The sequence below is a fragment of the Spermophilus citellus genome (assembly GCF_964194105.1).
Source record: "Spermophilus citellus genome assembly, chromosome: 5".
NCBI classification, from domain to species: domain Eukaryota; kingdom Metazoa; phylum Chordata; class Mammalia; order Rodentia; family Sciuridae; genus Spermophilus; species Spermophilus citellus.
Genome location: NC_138186.1, coordinates 43480713 through 43505550, shown reverse-complemented (window position 1 = coordinate 43505550; position 24838 = coordinate 43480713). Strand labels below are relative to the sequence as shown.

The 24838-nt window shown below is 43.5% G+C and overlaps 1 protein-coding gene and 2 pseudogenes across 3 annotated transcripts; 2 read left to right on the top strand and 1 right to left on the bottom strand.

The window, feature by feature from the left end:
• The first annotated feature begins 1275 nt into the window (after window positions 1-1275).
• LOC308649353 (leucine-rich repeat-containing protein 42-like) lies at window positions 1276-4241 on the top strand (annotated as a pseudogene). Its single transcript has 2 exons — window positions 1276-1290; window positions 3011-4241. The product of its transcript is annotated as a leucine-rich repeat-containing protein 42-like (transcript).
• An 8870-nt stretch (window positions 4242-13111) lies between these two features.
• On the top strand, window positions 13112-16196 carry LOC308648833 (class I histocompatibility antigen, Gogo-OKO alpha chain-like; the record flags this gene model as incomplete). Its single annotated transcript, XM_081293900.1, has 7 exons — window positions 13112-13184; window positions 13457-13741; window positions 13980-14255; window positions 14832-15107; window positions 15234-15341; window positions 15962-16012; window positions 16153-16196. The coding sequence occupies 7 exons, from the start codon at window positions 13112-13114 to the stop codon at window positions 16194-16196; spliced, it is 1113 nt and encodes a 370-aa protein (XP_081150026.1).
• Window positions 16197-19877: 3681 nt separating this feature from the next.
• LOC308649352 (saoe class I histocompatibility antigen, A alpha chain-like) lies at window positions 19878-24239 on the bottom strand (annotated as a pseudogene). Its single transcript has 4 exons — window positions 24147-24239; window positions 20807-20909; window positions 20315-20524; window positions 19878-20043 (listed from the first exon to the last, which is right to left on the bottom strand). The product of its transcript is annotated as a saoe class I histocompatibility antigen, A alpha chain-like (transcript).
• Between the last annotated feature and the right edge of the window lie 599 nt (window positions 24240-24838).

The following is a 24838-nucleotide window of genomic DNA, read 5'->3' as shown; positions in this document are numbered from 1 at the left end:
TGGGTTTGAACATGCAATCTTCCTGACTCTGAGTCTCCTGAAAGGATGGAATTATAGGCATGTACCACCATGCCTGGATCTCTTTTATACTTACTTAATAAATACAGATAGAGTTTTTTGTGAGGGCTCTGAATCCTGAATAGATACATTAAACACAACAATGAGGAGAGTTTAGAATTCTAAAGATTTCTGTATTTATGTGAACTAGGACAATGTCAAGTGGAGGACACTGAAAAGTTAAGATGAGCATGATAATCCCAAGAAAATCCCTAAGAAAATAGTACAAAAATAAAGCTAGCAAAAAAATTAAAATGGGATTCTAAAAACAATTGAAATCATTCAAGAGAACACTTTTGAAGGACAATTTCAGTGGATAAAAAGTCATTTGGCAATCTTTTTCTACCAATTATTTGTATAAATCATTCCAATTTTTTCTGGACACCTTTGTTTCTGAAAAAAAAAAAAAGCCCTTGATCCCATAGTTGTTCCCTGTACATATGTTACTTACTAATTTGTAACCATCTCTCCAAAATGGAGCAGCTTAAAATTACCAAGATTCATTATCATGCTACTTTCCTATGGGCAATGTTCAAAGCCAGAACTGGAAGGCTGATTGACAAGGAAGGACCTCATTCACAGCTCATTCATGTAGCTCTTGGCCACAGCCCTCAGTTTCTGGTCATGGGGGACTACCTTTAGGTGACTATCCAGTCAAAGATGGCTTAGCCAGGAATGAATGATGCAAGAAAGAGCACAGCAAGCAGGTACCCCAGTGTCTTTGTGCCTGTAGGTGTACACCATTGCTTCTGCTTTTGTCTCTTCACTAGAGGTGAATTTAATGAGTCCAACCATGTTCATGGGGGCGGGGGCAGCACTAATTTCTCTTCTTGAGTATCAAGAAACTTTTGACCAGTTGAAAACCACCATAGTCATCCTTTTGAACACAAATTTTTCATATTCCTTCCACATGCTCTGCTCTCCATTCAAGAAATCCAAAAGACTCATTTCATCACGTAATCAGTGTCAACTCCAAAGTCTCATCATCTGAATCAAGTTCAAGTACAGAGGAGTCTTCTAGAATGAACTCGTGTAAGTGCAGCTCTCCACATACAGTTCATGAAAACTCACCCTGTGAACTCTCTGCACCTGACAAAACTAGTATACAATGGTGGGGAACAGATGCTGGTCATAGGATGTTCTGGCTCCCATTGATATGAGGATAAGTCTCCAGGGACTCAGAAATAGACAAAACCTGTAATATTTATTTGGACAACAATGGCACCTAAGGAGGTAAAACATAAAATTTCTGTCTTTCTTTCTAATACACCCTCCCACTTTTAAAACCCATCCTTGTCCCAGGGCTTTTCTGACATGGAACTTTTGAAACAATTTTTTTTTGTCCATCTTCTTTCAAAGATGGCTTTGGATAAAACCTATTTTCTTCTGTTATGGTTTAGATATGAGGTATCCCCAAAAGATCCTATGTGAGGCAATTCAATAACATTCATAGGTGAAATGTTACTATTATGAGAGCTGTAACTAGTAAGTAAATTGTTCCACTGAGAGGGATTAACTGGGTGGTAACTGTAGGCAAGTAGGCAGTGGGTGGAGAACACAGGTTACTGGGGGGGCCGGCATTTAGGATGTATATTTTAGTCCCTGGTGAATGGAGCCCCCCTCTCCCTCCCCCTGCCCCCCGCCCCCCCCCTTCTCTCTCCCCACTTCCGGATTGCCATGTCCTGAGCTGCTTTTCTCCTCCATACTCTTCTGCCCTGGTGTTCTGTCTCACTTCCGGCCCAAAGCAATGGAGTTGGTTATCGCAAGGCAGCCAGCACCTCATCAGGGTAATTTTTCCTGCTCAGGAGGGGATAAGCCACCTGAGAAAATAATATGGTATGAAGTAATTAATGAAGAAATAAGAAACAAAGTCAAAGAATAGGTTTTAAAAGCAGAACACCTAAAAGATTCTTTCAGTCCTGATAGAAGCTGGAACAGAGCAGTTAAAAAATGGCTCCGAAGGGAGAGTGAGGGAGGGTGGGAGGATGAGGATGTAGGGGTGTGGGAGGTGGTTTGAGGGCGGGGGTGAGGAGCCAGGGAAAGCTGTAGAGGCATGAGAGACTTGGGTTCGGGGTTCAGGGTTTGGGCCGGGTGCGGGAGGAAGCAGCATTGGCTTGGGAGTAGGAGAGGGTCATGCGTGGGAATTGAGAAGGGAGCGAAGGACTGCGGTACCCGGCGAGGCGAAAGGGAAGGTGGTTTGGGGGTGCACGGAGGAGGGGAGCTAGGAGAGGAATGGGGGAAGGGGTGGGGTCTTGGAAGCAGGGAAGAAAGTTGGGGCCATCAATTGTGAAGATGGGGATGGTGAAGCGTGAAGGAATGGGATTTTGAGGGTTGAGGACACAAGACTGGGAGAGGAATGGAGAGATTGGAGTCCGAGGGGAGGAAAGCCCAAAGGAGAGGAAGGGAAGGACGGATGCTGAAGGACTGAAGAGATGTGGGTGGAATGGCGTAGAGACAGGAAAGGAAGCCGGTGGATTGGGTCTTAGGACTAGGAGCCACGTTTTTGGAAGGGGTGCGGAAGGATTGAAAGGGATGAGCTCTGAAGAGGTGGCAGATGAGCTGTGAATGTGTGAAGGGGAAGGTTTAGGGCTTGGGGTGAGAAGCTGTAGAGTTGGTAAGAGTATTAAGATGTGGGAGAAATTAGTTTGCCCTTGAGGGAAAGTAGAGAGCTGGGTATGATGTGAGCCTCCAGAGCTTGTGGGAGGAAAGGGTATGGGTGAGAAGGCAGGTAGGAAAGGAAAAAAGAAGTAGTGGGGAGAATTGAAAATTGAATAATGTAGGTGACACAGAGCAATGAGAGGGGGATTGTTTGTTGGTTATTGGTAATTTAGAACTGCTTTCTTTTTGAGTTTTTATGTTAGAAACTTTCTCAAAAATTCTAATAAGCCAAACGTGTTTGCAAACGTGTTTGCAGACTTGAAATGAAGGTCATGGGTTGACAGATGTTTTCCAGGTGTGGAATGTGGCTAATTTCTACCATGGCAGAAAGAAGGGAGGCCTCATTGTAACTCTATCCCCAAGGCCATTCAGACTGTCTCCCAAAGGCTTTTCTGTGGAGCTTTGCATGAACAGGGAAGATGATACTGCACAGAAAGAGAATACTGATCATTTCATCTTCATATATGCCCAGGAGGGGATCTTCGGTATTCTGCCAAATCCCTCTTCAGCCTCGTCCTGGGCTTCATCTCTGACAATGTTGATCACATTGATCCCCTTATTGGCTTTCTTGAGCAAATTGCTGAAAAACTGTTCTCTGCTGCTGAAGCCAGGCAGAAATTCACAGAGCCAGGTGCAGGGCTGAGGGCTTTACAGAAATTCACTGAGGCCTATGGAAGTCTGGTGCTGTGCTCTCTGTGCTTGCGAAATAGGTATCTGGTGATTTCAGAAAAACTTGAGGAGATTAAGTCTTTCCAGGAGCTGACTCACCTGGACCTTTCCTGTTCTAAGCTTGGAGATAAGCATGAACTTCTAGAACATCTCACCAACGAGGCCCTGTCCAGTGTAACTCAGCTCCACCTGAAGGATCATTATTTATCTGATGCAGGAGTGCTGAAAACAACAGTACCAGTTCAAGTGATGAAAAGAGGTCTTGAGAACCTAACACTGCTAGACTTATCCTGTAACCCTGACATCACAGATGCAGGAATTGGATACTTTCTTCCTTTTAGAAAATTAAACTGCTTAGATATTTCTGGGACAGGACTCAAGGATATCAACACTGTCAAACAGAAGCTCCAGACCCACATAGGCCTTATTCATTCCAAAGTGCCTTTGAAGGAATTTGATCATAGTAACTGCAAGACAGAGGGGCTGGGCTGACCAGATTCTTCTGCAGTGGGAACGTGTGATGGTGGAGGCCAAAAAACCCAGAAAAGTCCCCTAACCTCAAGAGGCAACTCAGTACTTCTATCGGTAGCAGGCTCTGATGGAAATCTTGAGGAAGTGTCCCCTGGCAGACTCCCACATGACCTCTTCTGGAAAACTCCAGTTCTATAAAGAAAATCCCCAGACTGTGATGGGCCATTGTTAAAATGTGAAGCCACAGAGAGACAAGAGTCAAAGAAGAGCAAGAATAGAGTTTTTGAGGAGTCAGAGAAGGAACAGACTAATTCTTCACAGTCTTCAAAGCAAAAATATGTATTTGTTTTGCTGTGGAAGACTGGGACTTATTAAATTCCTACTGACTGGCAGATACACGTTGACCTTTTCCCCTCAGCTCTAATGGATGAGGAAAGGAGACTGATGATGACTTACTTTTTTGTTTGAATTTATCTACAGTATTAGCATAGCAAGCAGATATGTCTATTTTGTGGTGGGGGAGGGGAATGCTATGGAAGTATGTAATAATTTCTAATGTATATTTTCAATAGATAGTAATTTTTCAAATAAACCGTTTTGCTGTCCTTAAAAAAATGGCTCTGACTCTTTATTTAAGGGAAAGCATCAAAAGCAGGGATAAGGTTTTAGAGGGTGGAGTCTTGCTTTATGGTGTCTTGCAGTCAACAGGTTGATTAGCAACTTGACAAGCCACATGCATCTCTGAGGTGGCTAGGTGGCTGCAGCAGGTCACTCCATCTCAGGTGCTGTGCAGAACCAAGCAGAGCTGAATAGGAACTCACATGTATCTGGGAAGTCTCAGCAGCAGGAGTACCACTGAAAGTTCCCAGATACCAGATTATCCTATTCAATTGCTACAATGCCAGTTTAGCCCATGCACAGTTCACAGATAGCTCTTGACTGTCTAAGCACCGAGATCTCTGAAACCCCAAAACATAAACTTTTCCTCCTTTATGTTGTTCTTGTCAGTTCTTTTGGTCATAGTGTCTCAAAGTTGACTAAAAACTTCCAATTTTGTACCAGACTAAGTTTGAAGGACTGCCCTCCCCCTCACTGAATTGGAAATAGATTTTTTTTTTATGCTGAGAGAATGAAGCCTTTGAAGGCCAGAGCCCCAGACCCTGGAAGTCTCCAAAGAAGATGGAAGCAGAGATGCCCACTCAGGTCTGTCTCTCTGCAGGCTCACTAAATCTACTTAGGTACATTTCCTGCTCATAACACTTTCCAGCCTCATCTTTAAAAATTGAGCTAATTTTGGGAGGCAGCCAACACTTTGGATTTTCAGATGGAACTTTTGAAACAATTATATTTTGTCCATCTTCATTCGAACCTGACTTTGAATAAACCCATTTTCCTATCAATTTGATTTCAAAATTTCCTAGAGCAAAGAGCATTATGGCCTGGCTTCCTTCCTCCCAGGCAGTATTACAGCTACCCAATGACAACTTGAGTCCTACCCTCTTCTTCCCAGAGTGGAATAGTTTGTGCTGCTTGCTAACAATCTGGCCTTTTTTGTGTGGGTTAATGGAGAGAGAGAGAAGGAGGAGAAGGAGAAGCGGAAAGAGAAGCAGAAGGAAGATCTCTTTTACTCATGTCAGTTTTATTGGTTTGGGGGTGCACCATTTCCTTCCTTCCTTTCTTCCTCCCTTCCTTCCTTCCCTCCTCTTCACTCTTATAACCATATTTAGCCTCAATTATCTCTTAAAAACCTTGTCTCCAAACATAGTTACATTGGGATTAGAACTTCAACAAAATTTTTTGGCCAGAAGGAGGGCTGGGTTGTACTCTGTCCTCCCCCAGGCCCTTGTTGTATGCAGAACATTCATCTATACAATATGCTCCCAAATCTTAATTCAGCACCATTTCTAGTGTTTTATGTCCATAATCTCCTCTAAATGTTATTTAAATTAAATATGGGCCAGACAGACACATGGTACAATTAGTCTTGAAGCAAATCTCTCTACAGCTGTGATCCTGTGAAACCAGACACTGCCAGGGCTCAGCTGGGCATCCTGACTCCCAGGCTCCAGGCAGCAACAGTCTGGCCTGTTGAAACTGCAGTGGGATCGCCCCCTTTGAGTCCTAGTTGGAGGCAGGTTTGTCCCCAGGCCTGTCCACTCTGATGGAATGGTGGTTTGTGTTGGAGTGGGAGCCCTGATTTTCTACTGTAATGGAAATTCCCTTAAAACTTTTTCACTGTAATTTTATTAGTGGTTGTCATGAGCTATCCATGGGTTGTGTGTATGAGCTATGTGCATTTTAGTGTATGAGGAGACTGGTCATATGTTGCATGGTGATTGGGCTGTGTGACACAAAAGTGCCTTTCCTCTTGCTCTGCCTGTGATCCCACACAGCACCTGATATGAGTGTGACTTGCCAAGATGTCAATCAATCTGCTGACCACAAGACATCATCAAGCAAGATTCTACCCTTGGAAACTCTACTCCATGCCTTATTTGGGTGAAATATTCTATAGAATGTCTTCTCCCCAATAAATAGGGGGGTTTCAGGTATGCTCGCTCACTTGCCTCCCCTTGCTCCTCTTGTCCTCCAGTGTGGAGCTGACCCTTGAGATCACCAAGCCATCCTGCCCTCATTCTTATAAACTCATGTTCATGTGCTGCGTGGTTTCCTCACCATTCTCTTAGTTATTGACACAGCCAGCTCCTTTGAACCCAGCTCATCTTGCCAACCTGGCCATCTGGCGACAAGTGGTTGCTCTAGGACATACTAAGAAACTTCTTCAGATTTATATTAACTTAATTTCAGCGAGATATGAAAAATTCTTTTATTTGTTCTAACTAGTTATACATGACAGCAGAATGCATTTTGATTCATTGTATACAAAAGAAGCTCAATTTTTTCATTTCTCTGGTTGCACACAATGTAGAGTTGCACCATACATTCAGTAATACATGTATCTAGGGTAAAGATGTTCATCTCATTCCACCAGCTTTCCTACGCCCTTGCCCCCTTCCTCCCTTCCCTCCTTCCTTCCTGCCTGCCTGCCTTCCCTTTGCCCAATCATAGATCCTCCTTTCTTCCCATGCTGCCCCCATTATGGATCAACACCCACTTATCAGAGAGAACATTTGACCTTTGGTTTTGGGGATTAACTTACTTTGCTTAGCGTGATATTTTCCAACTCCATCCATTTACTTTCAAATGCCATAATTTTACTCTCTTTTAATATAGAGTAATATCCCATTGTGTGTGTGTGTGTGTGTGTGTGTGTGTGTGCACGCGCATGCCACAATTTCTTTACCCATTCAAGTATTGAAGGGCATCTAGGTTGGTTCCACAGTTAAGCTATTGTGAATTGAGCTGCTATAGTATTCTGTTTCTAAGTCCTTTGGGTATAGGAATGAGATAGCTGGGTCAAATGCTGGTTCCATTCCAAGTTTTCTAAGGAATCTCTATACTGCTTTCCAGAGTAGTTGCACCAATTTGCAGTGCCACCATCAATGTATGAGTGTACCATTTCCCCACATCCTCACCAACACTTATTGTTGCTTGTATTATTTTTAAAAATTTGTTCTAATTAGATATACATGATAGCAGAATGCATTTCAATTCATTGTACAAAAATGGGGCACAATTTTTCATTTCTCTGGTTGTACATGATGTAGAGTCATACGATTTGTGCAATCATACATGTACCTAGGGTAATGATGTCCTTCTCATTTCACCATCTTTCCTGTCCCCATGCCCACTCCCCACTCCACTCCAGGCCTCAGTTCTTGTGCCCCCAGGAAAGAAAATTTAGAGTCAGAAATGTAAAACCAAGCAAGAGAATTTTGTTATAAGTGAAAGTAAAGCTCAAGCAAAGAACACTCTCATGAGATAGAAAGTGGATCATCTCCCTGCAGAAAACTACAAAGGAAACTTGATACTACTTCCCAATTTGTAACCAGAAGAATGGGGATCTACCTTCTACAATCTTCACCAATCTAATATTTAACTGCTCCTTCACATTGAGTATTGTAATTTTTGAACCTAGTTGGTCCTTTCAGTAACTGTCACAGCAACCATCCCATTCTAGTTTTCATTTGTGCTACTAAAGAAATTTCCCTTCTGTTGTACATTGAGAGATTTATGGCTATAAATCCTAACTTTACAATGATCCCAGTAGAACATATCAGTAGTTAGCCTCATAGATCTGTCCAAAATTGGCTCCCTTTGTTTCCTCCTCTTTATTTTCAGGGTTAGTATACCTGTTGTTTTTTTCCTATGAGTTACTAGTTTATTTGTTGTTGTTAGTTTTGTGAAGTTTTTTGTTTTTTGTTTTTTTGGGTTTTTTTGATACTGGTATTGAACCCAATGGCACTTAGCCACTGAGTCACATCCTTAGTCCCCCACCTTTTTTTTTAATTTTTAAAATTTGAGTCAAGGATTCACTAAGTTGCTTGAGGCCTTGCTAAGTTGCCCAGGCTGGGTTTGAACTTGCTCTCCTCCTCCTACAGCCTAACTGCTGCATATTTCTCTTTCTCTCCCTCTCTTTCCCTCAGATGATGAGGACAGGCTTCAGTGGCCCCCACACTGCCTTCTACAAATGCCATTTCCAGGTCAGTTGGCTCTCTGGCCCTCCAAAGGGGCTATTTCTCACTTTCTCCTCTCTTCTCAAATCCCACTACTACTTGCCCACTCCTCACTCCTACAGGATGAACTTCTTTATTTTTTCACTAGAGAAGAAATTAGGACTCAAGTAACAACCCATCACACCTCCCATACCAGAAACTGTCTCCATCTTCTTCCCATTGGTGATGATGGACGGGCTGTTGCTGTCTGAGGCCACCTCTGCACTTGGGAACAAGACTGGCCCCTCCTTCCCCTACATCATCACTTCCAGCTCTGTGGCTCATTCATTCTTGTATTAATCATACTGCAATATCTCCCATTAAAACCAACACAGCTAAACTCAGTAAATAAAGCAAAATCCCTCCATAAAAATCTCCCACCTGTTCCTATGTCTCCCTCCCATTTCTGCTCTGTTTCTCTGAAATACTTTATAGAGAGACATCTGAGTCCTTTCTCTCATGTTTTCTTTTTTTTTTTGATCTGCACATTACATTTTATTTTATTTTTTTTATTGGTTGTTCACAACATTACAAAGCTCTTGACATATCATATTTCATACATTAGAATCAAGTGGGTTATGAACTCCCATTTTTACCCCAAATACAGATTGCAGAATCACATCAGTTACACATCCACATTTTTACATACTGCCATATTAGTGACTGTTCTATTCTGCTACCTTTCCTATCCTCTACTATCCCCCCTCCCCTCCCCTCCCATCTTCTCTTTCTACCCCATCTACTGTAATTCATTTCCCTCCTTGTTTATTATCCCATTCCCCTCACAACCTCTTATATGTAAATTTTGTATAACAATGAGCTAAAAAACAAATACCAAATGTCTTCTTTGATATAATGAGAGCAACTAAGAACAGAGCAGGGAGGAAGAGCAGGAAGAAAAGATTAACATTAAACAGAGACTTGAGGTGGGAGGGAAAGGGAGAAAAAAGGGAAATTGCATGGAAATGGAGGGAGACCCTCATTGTCATGTTTTCTTTTTAAACATTGGATTTTTGTTTTTCTTCAGGGACCATGGACAGCATTTGAAAGGTCAAATACTTCTACAAGGCTTGGTAAAAAGACAAATGGCCTCAATCTTTCATGCAGCCCCATTTCCTGATCCCCAGAAGCAGCCTACCTTACTTTGTTTGCCTGATGCTTTTATTGCTACCTCTGTGCCCCTAAACAGAATGCTAATAGGGCTTTTTCTTAGTTTTACAGTTTCATGTTGCACTTTTAGTGGAAAACTTCCATTCACATGCCCCTATCAGAGGACAATCATTTTATAATGTTTATTAGACCAATGGTGTTTTCATTATTTGGACTAAGGAAATGTTATTCACAACCAGGCTTGTAGTCTTCATTACTTTCATTGCCTTGAAGTTTTAACTTCACTGCAGTTAATAAAACCATTCTTTTTTTTTTTTTTTTTTTTTTTTTTTTGCTTAGTTTTCATTTGCTTAGTTTCTATTGTACTCATTCCTGGAACTTTCCCAAACTCTTCCCGCATAGTGTCTGCTACAGTTTGAATGTGTGTTCCAAAGTTCTCATGTTGGAAACTTGATCTTCAATGTAGTGGTGTGGGTAGATGTGGCCTAAAGGGAGGTGGGTGAGTCTTCAAGGTGCTGCTCTCATAAATAGATCTTTACTATTATCTTGAGAGTGGATTTGACCCTCCCGCTTCTCTTGCCCTCTCTCTTTCTCCTTCTGTTGCATGAAGAAACAACAGGAAGGCCCTAACTAGATGCCAGTGACTTGACCTTGAACTTTATAGCCTTAAAAACAGTGAGAAGATAAATTTCTGTTCTTCATAATTTACTCAATATGTAGTATTCTGTTAGAGCAGCCAAATACACTAAGACAGTTTCCATGACTTTGTTCAAGCATATCCAGGATTCCACCAACTTGGTCTTTGTGAAGGCACCTGTCCCAGAGCCCTCAATACTTCCAGACTGTACTGAATGCCTGCACACCTAGAATAAGGCTGAGTGTGCAGCTCTACTCCGCATGATTACACTACTGGTGTGACTCTGTACCATGTACAGTCAGAGAAATGAGAAGTTGTGCTCCATTTTTGTACAATGTATCAAAATGTATTCTACTGTCATGAATAACTAATTAGAACAACTAATAAAAATTATTCATTTATATAAGAACTTTTTAACTTGTAAGAACTTCTTTTTGTTTTCTTTCTATATATAATTGTGCATAATTACTTGTTCACAAATACTTTTTATATGTTTCAGCAATTATTGAGAACAATGGCAGAGGAACAAGCAAATAAGTTGGGACCAGTTGGGAGCATTCCACCGTTGGCTCAGAGCAGCAGTTCTCAAACAGATCTGTGGAATCCTTGGAGGTGCTCAGACTATTGAAAAGGATCCATATGATCAAAAAACATTATTATAATGTCACTAAAATATTATTCACACTAAAGGAAACCTTGGCAAGATGGAAGCTATTATACTAAACTGTAATAGTACTTATTGTATTCTTGAGTACCTTTTAATTGCAAAAGGGGGAAAAAAGTCAGTTCTCTTAAACATCTGGTTGAAGTATTAAAAATCTTTAATTTTATTAAATTACCATTCCAGAGTCCACTTTGTAAAAACACTTAATTGATAGCATAGGAAGTACACATAAAGCACTTCTATTACACTCCAGAATAAGAGTATTTTTGTCAACAAAAGCCATTTGTTAGGTTGTACTGTTATGCCAGATTCATGGGACCCCAATAGACCTCCAGGAGCCGAATCAGATGCAAGCACACAAGAGTCTTTATTGCAAGCTGGAGCCTGGACTCACAACCATTCCCAATGCAGCTGTCCCAGGGAGTGAGTCCTGGTCCTTTGTTCAGTGAGATTTTATAGGTTTTGGGAGGATACTGTATGCGTCACAACATCACACAGCAAATCATTACATACCGCGGGAAAATCAAACAACAACTCTTAATATTGATTACCACATTCACTGGCGGGAACAAGTTGGGTAGGGGTAATTGGCTAGTACAAGAGGGGGGTTCGTTTGAACTGATTGGTTTAGGCCATAAGGGGTATACATGCTAAACTGCATGGTTTCCCAATATGTTATCAACCACCATAAACTACTTGGGGGTCATCTGGCATTCCAGGTATTTTCCCTGTCTCATGCTGATTGGAGGTTGCTAGGGGGGTTGCTATGAGTCCTCACCTAGCCTAACTAAGTCAGGGACACCTGTCACCACAGACCTCTCCTGTTATTTACAGACAAACAACTCAGCAGGGTGGGTATGTGCTTAGGATTGCTATGTGGGTTTTTCCAAGGACAAGGGTCACGCCCCCTTCCTTAGGACAGGCCTTGAGGTAGAAGCTGCTGTTATTTATGTATTTTTAAAAATGGAGTAACATTAGTTTCTCAGTATCAGCCATATTTTTTTTGGAATATAATTTCTTCTTTTAAAAAATAAATGGCAGAAAAACTATTCTTTAGATTTCAATATTTGGCTAACATTCTAAAAAATGAACTGAGTCTGTCCCTTTGAGATAATCCGCAAACAGCAACATTTTCAATGACAAAGTAGGAAAATCTGAATTCACCACAATCACCTTGACAGACTCCCAAGTACCTACAAACTTTTTGGTGAAATCTGTGGTAATATCAACATATGATCTCTTGATTATTTGCACTTAAATATGTTAACACTAGAAGGTCTGTATAACTTGATCCATCAATGCATGACTTTTAAAAATATCATGCATTAGCACAAGATCTATTCAGTATGCAAGACACACCCACAGACTTTAATACAACAGAATATGAACTATTCAATGACAATGTTTCAGGGTCCACATGGCAAAGAAACTTTAGGAAATTAACACTTGTGTCATTTTAGTGTAGTATCAAAGATGAATAGCCATGTTATCAAAAACGTTATTGAAAACATTCCTCCTACATATTTGTATCAAGCTGCATTTTTTGTTGTTTGTTTCAACCAAAGTCACAGTTTAAATACAGAAGATCTGAATATCTAGCAGTTTTCTAGTGAAAAATAAAAAGGACTTTAAAAACTGTAAAAAAGTAAAATGATCCAGTCTTCTGATTAAATCTTTTAATTTTGGAAAACAGTTAATTCCCTTAAAACTACTGTTAACATGCAAGTAGTTCTCAATACTCTGAAGGAATAAAATATATCTTTAAATTGAAATTAATGCTTAATATAGCAAATATTGGTGGACATAATCCACATTAATACGATTACATCTGGAGTGCACACTACACTTTAACAGCAACTAAAGATCCTGACACCAAAACATTTGTTTACTCCCTGAAGCACGAATAAAGGGGACAGTGTAACAAAGAGCGATTGGTACAGAAGCATATTCCAAAGTTCCAGGTCCCCCAGCTTGGCTCTCAGAATCTAGAGAGGTGTCTTGGTTGTGGACATAGAGCACTGGGGATTTCCCCTTCTGCCTGAAGTTTCACTTCTCACTCTCCCAACCTGGTCCAGATCTGTCTTCCCAGACACTCTTGACAGGGGCCCAGTTATTACTCCTATTGCGTGTCTTGCTCCTAGAGAAGCGAATCAGCGTCACCTTCACCAAGGTTCAGTTCTAAAGTTTCCACCCACCCGCCTGGACGCAGAATCTTCACAGAGCTGCAGAATGGGGGTAGTGGCTCCCCGAGAGCTGCTCCTGCTGCTGTTGGGGACCCTGACCCTGACCGACATTTGGGCAGGTGAGTGAAAGGTCAGGAGGGAAATGGCCTCTGCGCAGGAGTAGCTGGCAACAGTCCACTTATAGCTCAGGACCCAAGAAAGCCTATCCTTGCAACCCCCAGCTTAGATCCTCCCCAGCGTGGTGTGGCTGGTCCTGACCCTCCACTCTCTCCCCTAAGTCCTGCCCTCCCGCATCCCATCGCCCCTTTTGTATCTCTGGAGCCTACTCCTCTCCTCCTGGTGTCGTCAACCTGGACCTGGGTTGGGCACCAGAGGGTGCACTTGGTCTCAGTTTCCCAGCCTATAGGCTCCCACTCCTTGAGGTATTTCGACACCTCCGTGTCCCGGCCGGGTCACGGGAAGCCTCGTTTCATCTCCGTGGGCTACGTGGACGACACGCAGTTCGTGCGCTTCGACAGCGACGCCGAGAATCCCAGGGAGGAGGCGCGGGCGCCATGGATGGAGCAAGAGGGATCGGAGTTTTGGGACCAGATCACACAGATTTCCACGAGCAACGCACATCATCACCTAGTGTGTTTGAACAACCTGCGCGGGTACTACAACCAGAGCGAGGGCGGTGAGTGACCTTTGGCCCAAGTCTGAGGTCACACCTCTGATGTTCCTCATGGATGGTCCCAAGTTGGCAGTGATTCCCTGATTCTAGCTTCACCCCAAGAATGAGGGACCCATGGAGACCCTGGAACCAGAAAGTGCCCACGGGGACTGTGACCGGGTTTCGTTTACATTTAGTTGGGGAGACCCATGGGGTGGGCGGGGTGGGGTCATGGCTGATCCCTGGGGGTGGGGGGACACAGGCTCTCACATACTCCAGAGGATTTGGGGCTGTGACGTGGGGCCAGACAGACGCTTCCTCCGCGGGTACAAGCAGTACGCCTACGATGGCAAGGACTACATCTCCCTGAATGAGGACCTGAGCTCCTGGACCTCAGCGGACGCAGCGGCACGAAACACCCAGCGGAAGTTGGAGGCAGCGGGTGACGCAGAGCACAGCAGGGCCTACCTGGAGGGTACCTGTGTGGAGGAGCTCCTCAGATACCTGGAGAACGGGAAGGAGGCATTGCAGCGCTTAGGTATTAGAGGCTGTGGGACTCCTGCCTGATCTCCTGTAGATCTCTCCACTCTCTTCCCACGGGAAAGGGAGGAGAATAACACTCACACTAGAGCACCACCCTGCTCTTCCTCCAGAGGGAAGTGAGTCTGCCAGGTGCTGTACTGAGAGGAACTGAAGGCTGCTTTCTCTCAGGACAAGTAAGGGCGCTGGTCTCTCTGTCCCTGGCTGGTGGGAAAGACAATAAATAACTGACCACAGTTCCCCTGGCATATACGGTCAGGTCCACTCCAGCCTATTGTCTTTGAGGTGTGACTCCAACTTTTCAACATCTCTCAGCCGCCACCCAGATCAGAACTCTAAGTCCCCATCAGACACCTGAAGCCTCTTACACTGGGTTGTCTCAACAAGATTCTAGAACTTTCCAAGGAATAGGAGATTATGCCAGAAGCTTCAACCCAGACTTGTGTCTAAGTTTTGTGCTCCCTCCCCAACCCAAATTGTGCTGTCCATTCTCCATATAGTCATGTGAGCACTGCTTCAGTGATCCAGGAGTGGTAATGCAAAAATGTCTGAATTTCCCTATTCTTTCCCTCAGACCCCCCAAAGACACATCTGACTCACCACACTAGCCCTGATGGAGACGTCACTCTGAAGTGCTGGGCCCTGGGATTCTATCCTAAGGAGATCATCCTGAACTGGCAACGAGATGGGGAGGACCAGATCCAGGACTTGGAACTTGTGGAGACCAGGCCTGCAGGGGATGGAAACTTCCAGAAATGGGCGGCTGTGGTGGTGTCTGCTGGAGAGGAACAGAGATACACATGCCATGTGCACCATGAGGGGCTGCCGGAGCCCCTCGTCCTGAGATGGGGTAAGGAGAGGATGAGGGCCCAGAGCCTGTTGTCAGGAAGCAGGAGACTTTCTGGAGATCCTCAGCAGGGTAGGAATTGAGAACTGGGGATGAGGGCCCCTCACCTAACTTCCCTACCTCTCCCAGAGCCACCCTCTCAGCCCATCATGGGAATTGTTGCTGGCCTGGTCCTCCTTGGAGCTGTTGTCACTGGAGCTGTGGTCCCTTTTGTCTTGTGGAAGAAGAAAAACACAGGTAGGAAAAGTGCAGGGTCTGAATTTTTGTTCCACTGGTGGTTTCAAGTACCTGGTAGAAATGTGCCCTGCCTTGTTCATTGGAAGTAATAGCTACATGTGTCCTTACCCAGCCTGGGATACTGTTTAATCTTTGTAAAACATAAAAAATAAAAGACAAGTTATGCTTTTGGGGGGTGGGGTGGATACCAGGGATGAATGCAGGGGCACTCAACCACTGAGCAACATCCCCAGCCTTATTTTGTATTTTATTTAGAGACAGTATCTCACTGAGTTAGTTGCTTAGCACTTCACTTATGCTAAGGCTGGCTGTAAACTCATGATCCTCCTGCCTTAGTCTCCTGAGGTGCTGAGATTATAGTCATGGGCCACCACACCCAGCAAATTTATCTTCTTGAGTTTTGTGGTGAAAAGGACCTGATTCCCAACATTTAGAGGCCGGGTGGGAATTTCCTGCTCAGGGCAACCCTCCAGGAGAGAAATTGGTGCCATTCCTATCTATCTACTTTCTTCTTGCATCCTAATTCTTCCCTACATCTGCAGTCACAGTTCTGGAGACTGTCTCAGTGTCCAGGACTAGGGGGCACCTCTAAGACCTGTCTTTAACCTGTTCTGTCACAGGATGTTTTCTTCCCAAAGGAGTAAAAGAAAGGACCTATGCTTCAGCTGCCTGTAAGTATGAAGAATAGTGATCCCCAAGGCCCTTGAGTTAGTGTAGTGGGAAGTAATGGGGGAGCTGATCCATCCCATAATCCCTTCATTATCCACATCTCCTGTGGACTCTGACCAGGTTCTCTTTCTGTTCTGCTCAGGTAATGACAGTGCCCAGGACTCTGATGTGTCTCTTACTGCTTAAAAAGGTGAGACCCTGGAGGGCCTAAAGAGGAAGAGGGGTTGGGGAATGGGGAGACTCCTGAGTTACAGGGCCTCTCACAAGGATTTTTGACATTTTCAGTGTATAATGAGTTGTTCAGAGTGTCTTTATTACAATTGAGTGATCTGAATTTGTTCATAATACTTTCTTTTTTTTATGTTTTTTTTATTGGATGTTCACAACATTACAAAGCTCATGACAAATCATATTTCATAGATTAGAATCAATTGGGTTATGAACTCCCATTTTTACCCCAAATACAGATTGCAGAATCACATCGGCTACACATCACATTTTTACATACTGCCATATTAGTGACTGTTGTATTCTGCTACCTTTCCTATCCTCTAATATCCCCCCTCCCCTTCCCTCCCATCTTCTCTCTCTACCCCATCTATTGAAATTCATTTCCCTCCATGTTTGTTTTCCCATTCCCCTCGTAAACTCTTATATATAATTTTGTATAACAATGAGGGTCTCCCTCCATTTCCATGTGATTTCCCTTTTTTTTTCTCCCTTTCCCTCCTGCCTCATGTCTCTGTTTAATGCTAATCTTTTCTTCCTGCTCAGCCTCACTGTTCTGCTCTTAGTTGCTCTCATTATATCAAAGAAGACATTTGGTATTTGTTTTTTAGGGATTGGCTAGCTTCACTAAGCATAATCTGCTCTAGTGCCATCCATTTCCCTGCAAATTCCGTGATTTTGTCACTTTTTAGTGCTGCGTAATACTCCATGGTATATAAATGCCACATTTTTTTTTATCCATTCATCTATTGAAGGGCATCTGGGTTGATTCCACAGTCTAGCAATTGTGAATTGTGCTGCTATGAACATCGATGTGGCAGTATCCCTGTAGTGTGCTCTTTTAAGGTCTTCAGGAAATAGTCCGAGTAGGGCAATAGCTGGGTCAAATGGTGGTTCCATTCCCAGCTTTCCCAGGAATCTCCATACTGCTTTCCAAATTGGCCGCACCCGTTTGCAGTCCCACCAGCAGTGTACAAGAGTACCCTTTTCCCCACATCCTCGCCAGCACTTGTTGTTGTTTGACTTCATCATGGCTGCCAATCTTACTGGGGTGAGGTGGTATCTTAGGGTGGTTTTGATTTGCATTTCCTTGACTGCTAGAGATGGTGAGCATTTTTTCATGTACTTGTTGATTGTTTCATAATACTTTCTTTTACAGTGAGAGATAGCTGCCTCTGTGGGACTGAACAATACAGGATTTCTTCAGTTCTCTTCCTGCTTCCTACTGCAATTTCAAGGGGTCCCAACTTTTCTTTGTGCAGCTGGAATGTAACTGTCTATGCATCTGTATTCCTGTGATAATAATGTGAGAAAATGGAGAGAGGAGAATATCCCACCAAGACCCCTCCCACACTATTCTGTTCTCTTCCTCAATCAACTTTCCTATGGTGCAAATTGGGGCTGAGATGTCTCCATTCCTGATTTAGCCTTTTGTTGCCCTGAGCTGTAGCTGCTTCTTTCCCTATTGAAAAAAATGAATCTGAATATTGATTTCTATTTCAAATTTGTGCCATGAAATATGGTCAATGGGTTAATTAAATGGAAGGAAGTTTCCTAAAATCAATAGAGAAAATAAAACCTGAAACCTTATAGAATCCATGTGTTTGCTGTGCTGAGTCTGCTGTGGTGGGGACAGGAGAATGATGAAAGCAGCTGAGGATGGACATGGTAGCACCCAGACTGGGCTCAGTCCACCCTGGGCCTTGATGTAGTCACTCCTCAGCTGGATCATCTTCCCTGTACCTTAGTCCTGTCCCTTTGATTGACCCTCATCCCATTAGGACCTGTGATGACAGGTACTCAAGCATTCCCAGGACTGGTCCTGTCTCCAGGACCATGGGTAGGGAGGTCATCATGCCACATGGTTAACATAGACTAAGACCTGAGTCTGATCTGCTCCCATCTAATTTTGCTTCTCAGTTTCTACGGAGAATTATCCTTGTTTTTGTGATTAAGTGTGAGTTCTGGTCTCATCTCCTCTGGGTTGTCTCTCATCTTGACAGCAGCGGGAGTTTTGGGTTTTTGTTGTTTTTTTTTTGTTGTTTTGTTTTTGTTTTGTTTTTCCTGTCATTGTCCCACAAAACCCAGGCTAGTTTCCTGGATTATATTTTCCATCATTCCTCCAATATTTTTAAGGGAATCATATATGGGAATAGCTGAGAGGAAGAATCTCATGATTTCTCATCTTAGATAAAATCCTTTTAGGATTCTAATCTTCCCTATTAGCAGTTTCACTGCCTTTAGCTGTACTAATCCTAGTATTTGCTTCATTTCAGATTTCTGGATTGATAACACAGAGTCTATTACAGGCTTCTAGTTAGTTGGGAAATACGACCCATTAGTCAACCATCATCTTTTCTGAAGATCAAAATGTCCTTAGCTGCTGTGGAGAGCAGGAGGGCTGATGTGGAGGGAGGGAGGGCAGCACTTGTGAGAAAAGCACAAATGGCTTTGGCCTCAGTGTGAAAAGCCCTTGTGCTGCAGATGCCACAGCAGCATTTGATCTGAGGCTCCATTAATAAAGACAGTGTCTCTAGAAGAGGGAGGGCTGACACTGATCATTCATTCAGCTCTCATTGATTGAATACTGAGTAGATGGCACACAGTTTATACCTAGTATACATTGGGGAACCGAAAACAAACCAAAAGTTCCACCCTTATGGAGCCTGTGTTCTATAGGAAAGAGGAAGAAGATATACTCTAAGCACAGTAAATAAGGACAGTGTTCATGTTAGGTGGTAAGTATTGCTAGGCAGGTGTCAGAGTGGGTTTGTGGGGACAGAGAAGATGGCTGTTTTACTAGGGGGCTCAGCATGGGACTTATTAGCAAGGTGACATTTGAGGATGGACTTAAAGGACGTGAATGCATTTGTCAGGATGTTTGGAGGAAGATCTTACTAGGCAGGAGGAAGCTCCAAAGCAAATGCACCAGGGCAGGATCCTGTATGTGTGTGTTCTGGGGAGAGAAAGGATCTGGGATGTACTGAGCAGAGTCACTGAGAAGAGTTCAGAGGCACCACCAGTCTCAGAACTATCTGGAGTTTGATGGAAGAATCCTGCATGAGTTAGGCAGTTTTTAGCAAAGACATGGTTCATCTTTCCAAAGCATCAATCATATGATTGAGAACAGAATTGAGATGGGAGGACTAGCAAGGCAGCAGGGAAACTGTAGGGAAATAATCAGTCCTATGTGGAAAAGCTGGGGTCACACCTCTAAAGTCACTGGACTGCAATGGACCTGACAACCTTTCTTGATACCAAGACTTCTGCCAGGGAACTGTGCTCAGATGTTTATTGTCTTTCCCACCAGCCAGGGAGAGAGAGGCAGGATCCTTTACTTGTCCTGAGAGAAAGTAACCTTCAGTTACTCCATATTACAACATCTGGGAATTCAGGCCAACTCACTTCCTTCTGGTTTGGAACAGGGCGTTGTTTCAGCATGGGTGTCATTCTCCTCCCCTCCTTGTTGGAACTAGTGGAGAGATCTACAAGACATCAAGCAGGTGTCCTAAAGCTGCTCATACCTATGCCCTGCAGCATCTCCTTCCCGTTCTCTGGGTATCTGGCAAGGCACTCCACACAGGTGCCCTCCGCATAGGCCCTCTGGTGCTCTGCGACGCCTGCATCTCCCCCCTTGAGCTAGGTGATCTGAGCCGCCCTGTCAGCTGCTGTCCAGGAGCGCAGGTCCTTGTTTAGGGCGAAGTCATCCACGCCACCTTAAGCATGCTGCTCATATCCGCGGAAGAGGCGCCCATCTGGCCCCACATTGCAGCCATACATCTTCGGGTATTGTGAGAGCCTGTCCCTGCCCCACGTTCACCCGAGTCTCCGCCCCACACACCCTACGGGTTTTTCCTCTAAAATGAAAACGTAACCTAATCACAGTCCCCGCGGGCGTTTTCTGGGTCGAGGGTCTCAGAGGGTCCCTCAGCCTTGGGGTGAAGCTCGGCTTGGGGAATCCCTGTCGACTCAGGACCATCCTTGAGGAATAGGAGCCGCTGCGACCTCCGACAGGGGCCCGGTCATTCACCACCCTGGCTCTGTTTGTAGTAGCCGCTCAGGGTGTTCAAGTCCACTCTGTGAGTCTGTAGGTCTTCCTTGGCTTTCTGTGTCTCGGTTCCCAATACTCAGGCCCTTCCTGCTCTATCCAAGGCGCTCGCGGCTCCATCCTTGGGGTCTTGGAGTCGCTGTCAAAGTGTCGTCCACGTAGCCCAAAGAGATTAAACGGGGCTCCCCGCGGCCAGGCCGGGACACGGAGGTGTCCAAATACCTTATGGAGTGGGAGCCTAGGGGAGGGAAGGGACTAAGACCCTAGAGACCCTGCTATCCTCCTCAGGCGCCTGACCCAGGTCCCAGGTTGACAACGCCAGGAGGAAAGAAGTGGAGTCTAGAGGCGCTAATGGGGCGGTGGGACGCGGGAGGGCAGGACTTAGGGGCGGGAGTGGAGGGTCAGGAAAAGCCTCGCCAGGGTGGGGAAGGTCTGGGCCAGAGGCAACAGGGGACATGGCTTCCCGGGGTCCTGCGTGCTCAAGGGATGTAGGCCGTTTCCCTCCCGACCTCACACTCACCAGCCCAGGTCCGGGCCAGGGCCAGAGCCCCTGAAGGCAGCAGGAGCAACTTTTGGGGAGCAAGTCTGCAGCTCTGGGGCCGGGGACTGGGGGGTGGGGTGAGCTTTAAAACCAAACCTCCATAACGTTATTGGCTTTTCTAGGAAAAAGACATGCAATGGGAGTAATAACTGAGGTCGCATCAGATGTGTCGGGGCAGAACGACATTACCCAAGAAGAAATGAAAGTCCAGGGAGATGGGGAATCCCCAGTGCTCTGAACCCACACCCAGACCCTGAGAACCCCGCCCAGGGCTGGGACTTTCTCAGAACACTCCTCTTAATAAACATTATTTGTTACACCATACCTTCCTTGATTCCTGACCCAGGGTGTAAATCATCAGTTCTCAAACGTTTTGTTTTCAGAGATCTTTATATGCTCTAAGAAAGTTAGTGTGCCTTCCAGAGGTAATCATGCTTTTGTGGATGATGTCTATCAATATTTGCCATATTAGAAATTAATTCCATTTTAAATGTTATTTCTTCTAAGTATTAATAAGTTATTGAATGTTAAGAGACAAAATAATTTTAAAAAGAAATAAGTGTTTTCCAAAATTAGAAGATTTAATTGGAAGACTGGATTGTTTTACATTTTACAACTTTGAAAGTCCTTTCTATTTGTCATTAGAGAATGCTAGATGGTGTATTTTCCTCATTTAGTCTGTTGGGAAAAAAAAGTGTAGCCTTACACAAATGTGCAGGAGGAATATTTTTAATAACATTTTCAATAACTGGCTGTTCATCTTTGATATTATACTAAATTGACACAAGAGTGTCACAGAAGGAAAAGAACTGTTCCAAGATGCATGTTGAATGGATGGCCAAAATCCAGAATAAATGAAGAACATTTACAACTTATTAATGAGACAGACAACACTTCACTCCATGGAGGTGAATAAGAGTTCACAGGAAAAGCTATGCAAGTCACTAATAAGTACCTGAAAAGATGCTCACCTTCACCAGGTATCACAAGGTATTACCTCACGTCAACTAGAATGAACAGCATGAAAAACACTTATGAAAATAACACATATGAAGAGGATGTCAGCAGTTGGAAATATCATACATGCTGCAAGGAATGTGAAAAAAATTACAGCCCATTTGTAAAACAGTATCACAATCCCTGATACTATTAAAAATACACGTACCATATGACCTAATAATCCCATCCTTAGGCATTTATACGAAAGAAAAGGAAGCATCAGAATACTAGACCTTAAACTATACTACAAAGCTATAATAACAAAACAGCATGATATTGGCACCAAAGTGACACATAGACCAATGACACAGAATGGAAGAAACAGAGACAAACCCACATAAATACAGTTATCTCGTACTAGACAAAGGTGCCAAAAACATACAGTGGAGAAAAGATAGCCTGTTCAACAAATGGTGCTGGGGAAATTTTAAATCCATATGCAGCAAACTGAAAATAAACCTCTATCTCTCACTGTGCACAAAACTCAATTCAAAGTGAATCAAGGAATTAGACAGATGAAAGAAATTAAAGGGATATGGATAGGAAAAGAAGAACTCAAATTAGCACTTTTTGCTGATGATATGATTTTATACCTAGAAGATCCAAAAAATTCCACCAGGAAACTTCTAGAATTAGTAAATGAATTCAGCAAAGTAGCAGGATACAAAATCAACACCCATAAACCAAAGGCATTTCTGTATATCAGTGGCAAAACCTTAGAAAGGGAAATAAGGAAAATTACCCCATTTACAATAGCCTCAAAAAAAAAAATAAAATACTTGGGAATCAACCTAACAAGAGAGGTGAAAGACCTCTACAATGAAAACAATGAACACTAAAGAAAGAAATTAAAGAAGACCTTAGAAGATGTGAAGATCTCCCTTGTTCTTGGATAGGCAGAATTAATATTGTCAAAATGGCCATACTACCAAAAGCATTACACAGATTTAATGCAATTCCAATCAAAATCCCAATGATATTCCTCATAAAAATAGAAAAAGCAGTCATTAAATTCATCTGGAAAAATAAGAGACCCAGAATAGCTAAAGCAATCCTTAGCAAGAGGAGTGAAGCAGGTGACATCACTATACCAAACCTTAAACTATACTACAGAGCAATAGTATCAAAAACAGCATGGAATTGGCACCAAAATAGACTGGTAGACCAATGGTACAGAATAGAGGATGCAGAGACTAATCCTCATAATTACAGTTATCTTATATTAGACAAAGGCACCAAAAACATACATTAGAAAAAAGATAGCCTCTTCAACAAATGGTGCTGGGAAAACTGGAATTGACTCTTCTGGAAGTGTGCCATAAAAGGAACAAGGTTGAGCTAGCTATATGAGGTGGGGTGCTGCAGGAGCTTGGGGAGACCCATGCTTCTCTGTGGGCAGAGATTCAACTAGGTTCATAGTGAAGTGGGAGTGCTTCTAAGGTTAGTCCACGACACTTGCTCAGAATCTGACCCTACAGCATTCACCTAGCTGCCCTTATTTGTGCGTCTAATCTACCCCGGGGAATCCTAAATCACAGGCACTTTTCTGGACATTGAGGCTGGTACAACCCAGTGACTATTTCCCAGTGTCTTTGGAATAGTTTAGCCTTTGATCTGTGCTTTAGAGAATTTCCATTTAAGTGTAGCTCCTCCCTCTCTGTTCCTTATTGGTCTTTTTTCCCCCCTCAAGCTGTGAACTTTATTGTTCTCTCAATATCACAAATGATCCCAAAACTATTGTTCAGATAATGAGTAATACAAATTATCAAATAGCATTATCTGTATATATACACTGAAATATGCAAACATATAAAGAGTTATTTCTAAAAAAAAAACTTGAAATTCAAATATTTACTGGAGAAATTTGAAATTTTGTAAAATCAAGAGTTTCTGCAATAAAAATATTCATGTTTTAGTTTCAAGCTTAAAGATTAAGAATTTATTACTATGAAGAACAGAGTACTTAAGCTTATCTCTATTGAAACATTATATAAAAACAGACCAAATAATCCTGTAGTGTATTTGGAGTGAACAGAATCTTCAACAGAGATTTAAAAAAATATTTTAGAATTTTAATCTCACAAATGATACTTATTTAATAAGAACAAGAGATCCAGTAAACAAAGTAACAACAACAACAACCAAAACAAACAAACAAACAACAACAACAACAACAAAAACCACAATGAACATTGTTTGAAGTCTGTTTCTAATCTCTATTCCCAACGCTTTGAGCCTTCCCTTTTCATATCTGTGAAATATCTTTGGATCCTTCTTGGGCTGGAGAATCTGGCTCTGTCTTGACAGGGCTGAGGCTCACTGTCACCCACAGTGTAGCCTGGACTTCAGCTACACACCTGCCCAGAGGGTACAGGCTGCTTCTCTGTGTAGGTGGAGTAGACTTGGCAGTCATGCCTGCACCCAAAGGTTCCTTCCATGCTTTGCAGCCTGGCCTGCTTCAGTCCCCGCCTCCCAGTCAGCTCTCTCTAGTGATTAGTCTTGAGTCTGAGTCAGACTTCTGATGGCTGTCCTTGGGTGTGTGCTCATTGAGCAAAACCCCAAAGACGCTATACTCCCTAAGATCTAGGAGGGAGGCAAACGCGCTATGGGTCTGAACCCTGTCGTGCTGCTCCTGGCTGGCTCCGCAATTTTTGCGTCTCTGGGTGCCTCTGCCGGTGAGTGCGCTCATTGTGAGTCTTCAGAAAGGTCTGGCGAATCCAGGTTGTTGGCAGCTTCCAGGGAGCTGGCTCTGGAGGTGTGCAGCGGGTGCGGGGATGGACCTGGTCCACTTGCCACAAAACTTCAAGGCCGCTTTTTAGGGCGCATCCCGCCACCATCTCCAGCATCTGGATCTGTGCTGCACTTTGCTTCCCTCCCTCCCCTCTGAGCCTTGCTCTTTCTTTTCCAACATTCTGGTTTTTAGGATGCCTGGAGCCCGGGTCTGCCTTCTAGTTTGCACTTAGAGAGATATTCAAGTACCCCTGGAGGTCTGCCTTTCATGGGGCCACCTGT